This window comes from Carassius gibelio, chromosome B3 (assembly GCF_023724105.1).
Source record: "Carassius gibelio isolate Cgi1373 ecotype wild population from Czech Republic chromosome B3, carGib1.2-hapl.c, whole genome shotgun sequence".
NCBI lineage: Eukaryota > Metazoa > Chordata > Actinopteri > Cypriniformes > Cyprinidae > Carassius > Carassius gibelio.
Window position 1 is genome coordinate 51,011,213 of NC_068398.1, and position 12,514 is coordinate 51,023,726.

A 12,514-nucleotide genomic window follows, 5' to 3' on the forward strand; every position below is an offset into this window, starting at 1 on the left:
TCTGTGGTGTTGAGTCCACAAGCTCCTCTGTGTCGACACTCATCAAACCAACCTCCGGGAGAAAGAAACCATGGGGTGGGCTTCAGAACCGTGAGAGAGGGCCGTGGTTTTAAGCGGGTGAACCAAGATAAGGATAAGCCCGTCTCAGATACCTCACAAATGTGTGTAACCCCACCCGAGATATAACTAGGGCTGTGTATTGCCAAGAATCTGATGATATGATACATATCACAAAACAGGGGTTGCGATACGATATGTTGATATACATTGTGATACTGTCAGCAAGGCGATATATTGGGATATTTCTTATTTTAGGAATAGTTTATATTGTAAGGAAAGCTTTCATTAAGAACACCATCATATGCAAACCTTAGCAATAAATAAATAAATACAAATTGTTTAACCAGAACACAGTGAGATCTGCATTTGCAATAATCAGTCCCTGTAACATTCAACATTACTGATCCACTTTTTGTGCAGTATGAGTAAAGGGGGATACATTTAAGAGCTTGCAGGATACTTTAATTACAGGAGGTGGACAAGCTACCACCGCTCCACCGCTGTAATTCACCACTGTAATTCAGTCGTGTGTTAAAATCATTCGCGAAACTACCGCTAGGTGGCGCAAAGGAACGGGTTGCGAAATGAATGTAATTGTAAAATGAGATAAAAGGAGGAAGTAAAACAACAATAACATTGTTATTACATTGTAACATCTTTAAAAAATATATTAAAAAATTATTTAATTTTAAAGTTAATTTTAAAATGTAGGATAGTCTTAGGCTACAGTCTACTCATCAAAAATTAAAAGGAAACCTTATGCATATCATATGCATATTGTTATTAAACAGTAAATAAATGTAATTCCTATATATATATATATATATATATATATATATATATATATATATATATATATATATACGGATAAAAAGCTAAATGTTTTCATTTCATTTTTTTATTTCGGTTCATTCTTGGTTTAAAAAAATCTTCAGGTTCCATATGCAGAGCGAAATGAGAACGGTCCAGCATTTAGCAATAATTATTATCAACTCTGTTATTATTCTTGATTTTTTCAAACTACTAACACTTTGCATTTTTAAATTATGCCTTATGTGTGACCAAAAATTTAGTATTTTCTGTTTCAGCTGTTTGATCGCGGTGGTGTCTCATGCACATATTCACTGGAAACAGCAGACGTTCACCAGACATTCACCATTACCAGCATTCAACTTACTCCACATATTGTTAATTATGATTTTTTTCCATTGATACTGAAACACACGTGAACTACAAAGCCTATTTTACCTCATGAATAATAGTTAAGCTTCAAATGGGCAAGATCACGAATATGGAAACAGATTTCTCCCGAGTGAGAGAATGAGAAAGCCCAACCTTATGCTTAGCTTTAAATTATTATTATTTGTTTTTTTATGGCTAAACCTATATTATTATATACTGCGATTATATTTATCCATTAGAATTATATATTTTTAATTCTTGTTTTGTTCTGATATATTTGTTAAATTTAAAGGATTTGTTGTAAAGTGAAGGGAACTAAATATATCCTGTTGGTACATTATAACAATATTAGGCCAGCCGTTATTATTTCTAAATGTAATTAAATGCAACTTATACATTAATTCTATAATATAAAAAAATTAAAAAACATGCAGCAAACGAAAATAGGTGATTAAGCCGTTAAAATGCATCCCATACACGACTCATATTTTTTCTTCTCACAAACTTTATTTTTTAGCGTGTTTAAAATAAATAAATAAATAAAACATGCAGCAAATAAAAATAGGCGATTAATCCATTAAAATGTGTTATTCTGGGTTAACAGAAATTATAATTATACTTCAGAACAGAGCCTGCATAGGCCTAATCTAGGCTATCCAGGATTATTATTTTTTTTTCATTGCATCTGGAAATGACTTCGCTCATCAAATTCACTTCACGCGCTCTGGCGCAGATCCACCTCCCGCGATGCTCAGCTGTGGAAGATTTAAAAATGTTTGATATAAAGGTTGCTGTCCCATTTTATACAGGAATTGTTCATTTAAAAAAAATCGAATTATATTGTTAGTTCTAATTATATTTATATTTATATAATTATAAGTTCGTTTAGGCTATTTAACATGCACTGTGACATTTTATCCTTTTTAATTCATAAACTCCTTGAGATTTTAAAGTTAGTTTAATAGTATTTAAATTCAAGATTTAAAATAGGTTTTAACTGCTTAAATTATTTCTTTATGAATTAGCAATATGTTGTTTATTCTTGTAGAAAATATGTGTTTATTCTTTAAGAAAATAAGGGATGATCCAAATATTTGTTTTGCATCACCTATTTATGTAGGCTACAATTATTCAAAAATAAATAAAAAAATGCCATCGGCCTGAGTAAATTACAATTTTATAGAATTGTGTAAATTATAGAATCATGACTTTAAAGGTTAGTGATATAGGAGGTGAAAATACTGTGAAATTACAAATGGCATTGGATTTTAGAGCATAACAACTGAAGGTTTATGAAACATTAGCCAATAAAGCATTTTTTTTAAACAATGGAACTTAAAGTTGTGAAATAAAATATTATTTCAACCATACAGCATGTGAATAAATAAAATGCATACTTTTCATAACATTTCATTATTCATAAAATGCATAACGTTTCTGGTGTTTGGATTTGTACTTCAATATAATGAGCTCCAAGTTTAAAGGGGGGGTGAAATGCTCGTTTTCACTCAATATCCTGTTAATCTTGAGTACATATAGAGTAGTACTGCATCCTTCATAAATCCAAAAAGTCTTTAGTTTTATTATATTCATAAGAGAAAGATAGTCTGTACCGATTTTTCCCGGAAAAACACGACCGACTGGAGGCGTGACGTGTGGGCGGAGCTAAAGAATGACGAGCGCGAATAGGCTTTTGCGTTTGGAAGATGTGACATTACGAATGAGGGAAAACCCATCATTCCAAAACAAACCATGGCTTACAGTCAGATTCACCCGTTTATTTATGATCCAGAATCAGATCCAGAGGCTGAAACTGAACGAAAGCAGCAGCAGCAACGACTCGCTCCGAGCGGGGCTCGAACCCGGGTCTCCGGCATGGGAGGGGACGCACTGACAAGGAGGCAGAGATATTTTAAGCAGCTTTACTCACCGCCTGTGGTTCCAAGACACGATCGTGACCCTTTTTCCTTGGGATTGCATCATCCTTAAGAAATAAACGATACGCAAATCCATCGTCAAACTGGGCTTTGTGAACAAGCATCTTCAAAATGCAGGGAACAAACAAAAACACTTGCACAACTCCGTTGATGCTCTGTAAAAATAAACTCCATCCACTGGTCCCTTAATGCTGTTTTTTTGGAAATCTGTGCAGGGTTGTCTTGCCCTGGCAACCAAAAACACTTCTTTTGTGACTTTTCGCGACGCTCTCGCTCTGATCAGTTAATCGCTCTGATCAGTGAAATGTCTGTGCTGCTCAGCCTCACTATATGGGAGCGCGCGCTCTTCCGGCAGAAGTGCGTCAGGACCCATATAAGGAAATTCCGCTCCATCTAACGTCACACAGAGCCATACTCTAAAAAAACTTTCCGAAACTTGTGACAAACCGGAAGGAGTATTTTGGGAACAAAAATACTGCTTCAAATGTACAACTTAATTTTTGAAACTTTGTCCATGTTTAGCATGGGAATCCAACTCTTTAACAGTGTAAAAAACTCAGTATGCATGAAATAGCATTTCACCCCCCCTTTAAGAATAGCCATAGACTAGTTTCTCTCTCTCTCTCTCTCTCTCTCTCTATTTAACAGCATTAGCTCGATGAAATACGTCTTCCTTCAGTTAGAATGAATGTTTTCCTGCCTTGCTAAATGTTGGGCTCGTTATCAGTAAGTTGTATTCGCCTCAATCTGATTCAGTAAAGTCAAACCGCAGACAGTGAAGCCTCATCACTGAGCGCGAGTCCTGCGTGCTGTGAGGCAGGAACAGAGGACTCCGCTTGGTCTTAAAGCCTTCTGCAAACACCCACGATCACAACTAACAATGATTTTCGTAAAATAATAATTAATTATTAATTGATAATTTGTTATTATCATTATGGTCTTGTGAAAATAATAATATGGGCTGTGAGACAATAATGAAGAAAAAGAGTAGTGCTGCTGAGTGCAGGCATGTTTCAACAAAGTGAACACACCGTTCTTCAGAGCCAAAAAACAGTCCCAATTCAGTTCAGCTGGAGGGGGTTTGGTTTTTTGGATGTAGTTATGTATGGCTTGTGGGGGTCGAGATAAAGGTGTGAATTTCTTGCTCTTTCATATGGACAGTGTTTTAAACTTGCTGAACGGGTTTAGGACTGTCGTATTGGTTATAGACTAAAAAATGGTCTGTCCCCACGTAAGATTTTTCTAGTTCTAGTCGTTCATTTGTTATTTTCAACTAATCAGAGGTCTATATTAAATTTAAATAAACTTAATATATTCCGCGCTTAAGCACATGCATTAAGTTTGCCACAAATCACATGCAGAAGTAGCCTAATATTTGTGAAAAATTAGACATTTTAATTATTTATTAATAAACAAATGTTTTCTTGTCGGCTGCAAGATTAAATTCACAGTGCTGGCTCTCTCCAAAGAGAGAAATGCAACATTCACAGATTGTTGAATGTTGAATATTAATGCGCCCTGTCATTAATGTGCATTAATAATTTTTGCACAAACACTTGAATATGAATATTCACATTTTGCATATGCATTACAACGTAAATAATTTTTTACATGCAATTATCCAAAATAAAATCAAACAAGATTTGTAATGAAGATAAAACAAATAATAAATCCTGCACATCTACCATCAGTGCAGTGCAAATCTTGCACATATTTTACACACCTGCATTTAAATGCAGCTGCATTTTTTATTTTTTTTTAATTAAATTATATGAAAGCAAAGTAGGGCTGTGTGATAAATAGATTTTATAGAACTCGAATTTGTAATTTACATCGGTTTGTTTGAATGAAAATCGGTTTACTTTTTAACATCCACCGACGGTCCACTCAGGCTCCCGTACTTCCGAGTGGTTCAACCCTCCACGGCGCATCTGACAGAGACACACTGCCAATCAAAGGATGAGTGGAGCAGTGTTATTCTAACTGGAGCGAGGAGAGGATATTAAAAGTCTGAGCGTTGTGGTTTTCACTTGCTCCAAGAGCCTCCATCACGAGTACAATTCATGTCAACAGCCCGTAATATAACTGCATATTGAGCAAGAATTCATGTTAACCATATTTAGCTATGGCTTGATCAGAAGGTTACAATGACTGCAAGAGTCAAATGGGATGTTACAGGCTTTAGGAGTTTTACTGATTATGTTCGAGTTAAAGCATGATTTAAACAGATACAGCACATCCACACGCAATCGCTTTAGCAATAATGCATTCAAACAAATGTAATCATACAGTGCTACTACATTATCAGTAGGCTATTTGATTTTGAAATCTTGAAAAAATTAATTGATCTGTTTAGATAAAATAACTAGTGGTGGGAGAAAAGCTCGATGCATCGATGCATTGCGATTCGTTATGTAAGGATCCAGAATCGATTCTCAAAAATTCTGAATCGATTCTGTGTTCAATTCAAATGCGAGCGCTGTCAAGACTCACGTGACCAAACAAAAAAGACGGTGATGGACGACCGTTCATATGCTGGGGAATTAGCTTCGTTTAAGATAAAATGGACAAACTACGACTTGCACCATCTCATTTAAAATCGGATGTGTGGCAACATTTTGGATTTTCTGAAGACACCGAAGGTGTCGTTGATAAAAGCCATACCGTGTGCAAAGTCTGTAGCGCCAAATTCAAATATTTTGGCAACACGACTAACATGCAGAAACATATTACGCGGTTCCACTTCCACTCTTCCAATCACGAACACTCCCGGTAACATTCAAAGGACCCTGGATCAAGTAGCAAAGCTTCCACCGAATTCTGAAAAGGCGAAACGAATTACCTGATCAGTGGCGGGTTTTATTGCCAAAGATCTGCGCCCGTACTCGGTTGTGGAAACCAAGGATTTTGCACGATGTTACAGGTACTTGAGCCACGATACACTTTGCCCTCACGTCGTTATTTTAGTGAGACGGCTGTCCCCGCACTCTACAGTGAGTGTAAAGATCACATCTTAGAATCCCTAATTTTCCCTGTCATACAAATTGAGAACTGTTTATTCTTAATGATTGTTCATTGCAATTGTATGGCTTACCATTCATTCAGAGTTTGTTAATCCTGTTAATAAATTAAAAGTATTGAAAAAGAAATATTAATAATCATTTTAATTTGGCAATAATGTCAAACAGATATTCTAACTATATACAAAAAGCATAGTAACTCCAATTTTGGTTAAAATAAAAAGTTTAGATTATTTTTTGCACAGCAGGATAATTAATTAAGAATCGTTTTGGGAATCGGATCGTTCCTCCCAGAATCGGAATCAGATCGAATCGTTAAGTGCCTTAAGATTCCCACCTCTAAAAATAACTGACAATAAAGTACTGTTTGTCACGATCCCACACACAAGAACAGAGGACAGGTAGATCCAAATGCAGTAAGTGTATTTAATAAGGGAAAGCTGTTACATCAAATCCAGTCCAGGCAGGGGTAAAAACCAAAGAGGGAATCAAAAATACACAGAACAAAACAAATGGGCAAGAACAGAACTTAGAAGTGGCGTGATAAATACAAGTCTCAGTGACACATACTAAAACAGACAGGGTATAAATACACAGGGAAATGACAATGCTAATGGGGAATTAGCTGAGTGCAATGATTAATGACCAGTGACAGCTGAGTGCAATGAGGAGACCGAGATCGTGGGGAATGTGGTTCAGGAAGTGACACATACCGTGTGGAAGGAGGACATCTAGTGGTTACCCAGGGAACACAAACCAGACACTGTGACAATACCCCCCCTCTACGGAGCGGCTACCAGGGTGAGGGACGGAGGGCCAGGCTCACAGAGGGGAACAAAGACAGGAAGTGAAAAAAAAACAACAACAACGCAACAGGAGACCAGGGTGGGTCAGGGCGTTCAGGGACCCAGGAGAGTGCCGACCGGGCAGGATTCCAGGGTAGAACAAGTGGAACTGGGGTCCACCGGGACGGCGCAGGCGGTCGACCACTCAGAGAGTTCGACTGAGACGTGACTAGGCTCTGGAAGTTCCGCAGAGGCGAGGAGAGACTCTGGTAGTTCAGCCGAGATGAGGAGAGGCTCTAGTAGTTCAGCAGAGATGTGGGGAGGCTCTGGTAGTTCCAGAGAGACGTGGAGAGACTCTGGTAATCCCATAGTGTTTGGACTGGATTCCAGAAGATCAATGCTGACTTGACTCTGCTCATTAAGATCATTCGTGACTTGCATTTGTTCATGAAGATCATTGGTGACTTGCATTTGTTCATGAAGATCAATGGTGACTTGCCTTTGTTCATAAAGATCATTGGTGACTTGCATTTGTTCATGAAGATCAATGGTGACTTGCCTTTGCCCATGAAGATCAATGGTGACTTGCCTTTGCCCATGAAGATAGTCTATGACTTGACCTTGCCCATGAAGAACACCGGTAACTTGACCTTGCTCATGAAGATCACTGGTGACTTGACTTTGTTCATGAAGAATACTGGTGACTGGACTTTGCCCATGAAGATTGGTGACTTAGCTTGACTCCGGAGTGTCAACGGTGACTAGCCCTGACTCTGGAGGGTCAACGGTGACTAGCCCTGACTCTGGAGGGTCAACGGTGACTAGCCCTGACTCTGGAAGGTCATCGGTGACTAGCCCTTTCTCTGGAAGGTCATCTGTGACTAGCCCTGACTCTGGAAGGTCAACGGTGACTAGCCCTGACTCTGGAGGGTCAACGGTGACTAGCCCTGACTCTGGAAGGTCAACGGTGACTAGCCCTGACTCTGGAGGGTCATCGGTGACTAGCCCTGATTCTGGAGGGTCATCGGTGACTAGCCCTGATTCTGGAGGGTCATCGGTGACTAGCCCTGACTCTGGAAGGTCATCGGTGACTAGCCCTTACTCTGGAAGGTCATCTGTGACTAGCCCTGACTCTGGAAGGTCAACGGTGACTAGCCCTGACTCTGGACGGTCAATGGTGACTAGCCCTGACTCTGGAAGGTCAACGGTGACTAGCCCTGACTCTGGAGGGTCCACGAGCACCTGACTCGACTCTGGAGGGTCCACGGGACCCTGACTCGACTCTGGAGGGTCCACGGGAACCTGACTCGACTCTGGAGGGTCAACGAGAACCTGACTCGACTCTGGAGGGTCAGCTGTGGCTGTCATCCTGTGCAGAGGCGCTGGGCAATCAGCCATCTTGTGCCATGACTCTGGACCGGCGGCCATTTTGGGCAGTGACGCTGGGCCGGCAGTCATCTTGGGCAGTGGCGCTGGACTGACAGCCATCTCGTGCAGTGGCGCTGGGTGGTGGCCATCTTGGGCAGTGGCGCTGGGCCAGCGGCCATCTCACCGACAGAGACAGGTGTGGCTGAGTCATCCCACCGAGATCGATGCTGTAGGTAACTGGTGAAACCCCAAAAATCCAGTATCTCCAGCCCTTTCATCTCCCACCCAGGTAAAGTGTCATCCAGGCAGTCGTTGAACAGGTACTTCAGGGCCTCATCATTATATCCCATCCCCACTGCCATTGGGGAAATTCACTCCCCTTTTGACGGAGAGTGGTCAGGTTAGTAAGTCTCCCCATATGCTCCTTTATGGTGGCTGGGGGATGTATATGAAATCCCACACCGCTGGATCTTATCATGATAGAGTCCTTCTGTCACGATCCCACACACAAGGGAACACAGGGAACACAAACCAGACACTGTGACACTGTTATTTTCCTCTTTGCACAGCAGAAAGCAGATTTAATGCTTACAATGTTATTAGTTTGGCATGTGATAGGGAAAAAGTTTACACACAATAAGCCACTTTGAAACTATTTTTATTTTTTTATAAGCTAATTTATGAACATAATATTTCAAACATACTGAAATACTTTATCCACGGAGTTAAGGCGGCGGTGTTTCTGGTATCAGTGAGCTCAGATCAGAGTGAATATTAAATGATCTGAGCGCGGAGGGGAAGTTGTTACTGCTTCACTCTCACAGACTTTGCTGCCGAGTGAGAGAGAGGTTTCACACGACTAAATCAAGACGACCGCAGCAGCACAATCACAGCATATCCGCCAAAAATCAACCTGCAACAATGCTTGTTGCTCAGCTCACCAAGCCTTACTTTTGTAGATCGCATGGCAGTAAATAATACGATGATATGACCATGCAGTCAATACAGATATTTAATAAAAACATAACATAACCCATTAAAAAGCGCACGCCAGGTCTACACCGGACATGATTCAATTCAATTCAATTCAAGTTTATTTGTATAGCGCTTTTTACTAAACAAATCGTTACAAAGCAACTTTACAGAAAATTATGTTTCTACAATATTTAGTAGTAGCTAGTAGTTTGTGCACATTTGACAGGATTTTAGAAAAAATAAAAATAATAATAATAATACAAGACGTAGTCAGCTAGACGATGAACTATCAATATTATTAATTAAGTTATTATATGATTCAGTCACACATTTAGCAATAATTGTTAGTTCTGTTTGTTGATTCAGGGTTAGCATCATCTGAGGTCCTCTGAGGGTCAGCATCATCTCTTCTCAGGTGTTCTGGGTCCAGACTGGAGCTTGTGTAAATCCTAGTCCGTGGCGAAACATAGAAACAAAATACAGACATCATTAGCATAGCTGCTGATCCAACAAAGTAAAATTAGTTTAACCCAAGCTAATGAATTAAAATGCACCTTTGATCAGATGCAACTACACTCACAATTAAAAAGATACATTATTCGAATGCTTGGCGAAAGAGATGTGTTTTTAATCTAGATTTAAACACAGAGAGTGTGTCTGAACCCCGAACATTATCAGGAAGGCTATTCCAGAGTTTGGGAGCCAAATGTGAGAAACCTCTACCTCCTTTAGTGGACTTTGCTATCCTAGGAACTACCAAAAGTCCAGCGTTTTGTGACCTTAGGGAGTGTGATGGGTTGTAGCGTGGTAGAAGGCTAGTTAGGTACGCAGGAGCTAAACCATTTAGGGGTTTATAGGTAAATAATGATAATTTGTAAATGATACAGAACGAACGAAATTATACAGTGCTTCACGTTTAAACATGCAACAATTTCTTTATCAGTTTACAGACAAATGTCTTTTTCCCAAGAAGTTATCTGTCAAAATAAAGGACAGGTAACGAATAACAAAAATGCATGTTGTTTTATTAAAGGAATTTTAAAATATAAATTAAAATATAGGCATAATATATGAAAATATTGACATTGCATATTAATCCATGTAGCCTACCCCCTTAAGCTACCACTTTTAATGCTCCGATGCAAATTAAACCACAATTTCTTTTGAATAATATAACACATAATTCATATAATATAAATAATACTGCATACCTTTTAAATGTATCAGATCTAAAATATGGTTTCATACCATGTTGCTTAGAGAAAATATAAGCACAGACACAGGCTTGACATTTATCCTGTTTGACTTCGTTCTAAGAAATGCACATAACTTAATAAGTACCAAACTTTCATCTGTGAATATTACATATTAAATATTTTAACTTTAGTATTTTTCTTTCATTTTCCGTGACTGAAGCCATCAAATGTAACACATCAGCGAGGCAAAACTGACGTTTAATTGTGAAAATGTGCTTTGATGCGCTTGTTTGATAACTTGTGGTTAAAGCGCCACTCAGCGGTCAAAAGCTGCAAATGCACTTTACAAACACCGCGGCGGCGGTACGTGCGGTGGTAAAAAGTTAGAGGGTCAAAGATGGAAGAGATGTGTTTTAAGCCGATTCTTGAAGATGGCTAAGGACTCAGCTGTCCGGATTGAGTTGGGCAGGTCATTCCACCAGGACGGAACATTTAATTTAAAAGTCCATAAAAGTGACTTTGTGTTTCTTTGGGATGGCACAATCAAGTGATGTTCGCTTGCAGAACGCAAGATTCTAGAGGCACATAAGTCTGAAGTATTTCCGTTTGTATTTATTTTCCACGTGAAATCACTGAAACTGCACAAAACGCCCCCAAAATGAGAGAAAGCTGCAGTCTCGGGGTGATCCTCCCGCTTGCTGTGCCCTGAGTGATTCTCTTCATACGGGTCGTGGTAAGCGGCGGAACCGAGGTGGCGCCAATATCAGTGAATATTACCACAAATGCCCAAATGACAGCACAGTTTTGCTTCACCAAAACATGAATTGGGACAATTCTTTTACCCTCTATTACTAGCAGCGAACAACATTAACGCTAACTTAGTGGCATGCTCTAATGCTAGTATTTGTATTTTCTGTCATTCAGGATTTGTACAGAGATGAAGACTGCCATCTAGCTGTCGGGAAAATAAACTCAAAATAAAACTTCCATGTATCTTTTTAATCCGTTTTTGAAAAATCGATACAGTATCGCCAAACAAAATATCATGATACTCACGTCTATCGATATTTTCTTACACCCCTAGATATAATGTGGGCAGGGAGGAACAAACGACTTGAAACGACGTCTGCTCACCACACTTTTTGATTTACTCTTTGGCATATTTTTCTTTTTCTCGCTTACAGAGTTTTGACTGACTGCATGTTTGCATACATTCACACACACACCACAGACACACTCGCTGAAGAGCTAAAGCTAACGTGTGCTTGCCGGATCTGCCTTTATGCTTCCTGCTGGCTTACGTCACCCTGCTCTTGACTTCTTGCTTCACTATTGGACTGATTTCATACATGCTTCAGTACAGTGTCTTACTGGGGGCGTTCCCAAAGCGTTCAATGCAGCTCAAGTTCCTGAAGGGGAACCAAAGTTTCCAAACAGACAGTGGAATATCAGTCAGTCAAACAAAAAGCATGCAACTCCTCAGATTGACAGATATGTAAAAATAAACAGGAATTTTCCAATGTTTGAGTGATTAGCCTAGTTACTGTTTTGTACACATTGTCATGTTAACTGTAATTCAAATGCATTTTGTTTTATAGACAACAATATCATTGCTAATTATCTGAGTGGGGCACTTCTGAATAATTTTGAAAAAGGGCCTTCAAGCCCTCCAAGGCCCTCTCTAACATATTCCAAATGTCTACCCACTGAATTTATAAATAAATTATTAGGATATACAAATGTTTTGTGCATTGTCAAGTAATTCATCCACAACATACAATGTTTTATATTTAACCAGTTTTTGTAAAAAATCAACAGCCCCATTTAGTATAGAAAGGAAGATATCGGAGAGAAGAAGGAGCATGACTCCACCACCAGAGAGTAAGTGCAACATATCCATGAAATGGTGTTATACATTTTGCAGTTGTTCTGTCACTAAATATAAAAATAGATGCATGGCTGTACAGAATGTAAAACATTTCATTGAATTT

At 39.1% G+C, this 12,514-nt stretch overlaps 1 protein-coding gene across 2 annotated transcripts in view; it reads left to right on the forward strand.

Moving 5' to 3' along the window:
- LOC127951896 (GTPase IMAP family member 8) overlaps positions 1 to 12,514 on the forward strand; it is a 31,457-nt gene that overhangs the window by 13,956 nt on the left and 4,987 nt on the right. Inside the window, exon 2 of one of the 2 annotated variants that reach the window (XM_052550031.1) lies at positions 12,342 to 12,404. In XM_052550031.1, coding sequence (XP_052405991.1) covers positions 12,342 to 12,404 — 63 coding nt within the window. Of the gene's footprint in view, positions 1 to 10,536; positions 12,405 to 12,514 lie in introns of those variants that run through there. The other variant, XM_052550030.1, reaches the window with a different exon arrangement.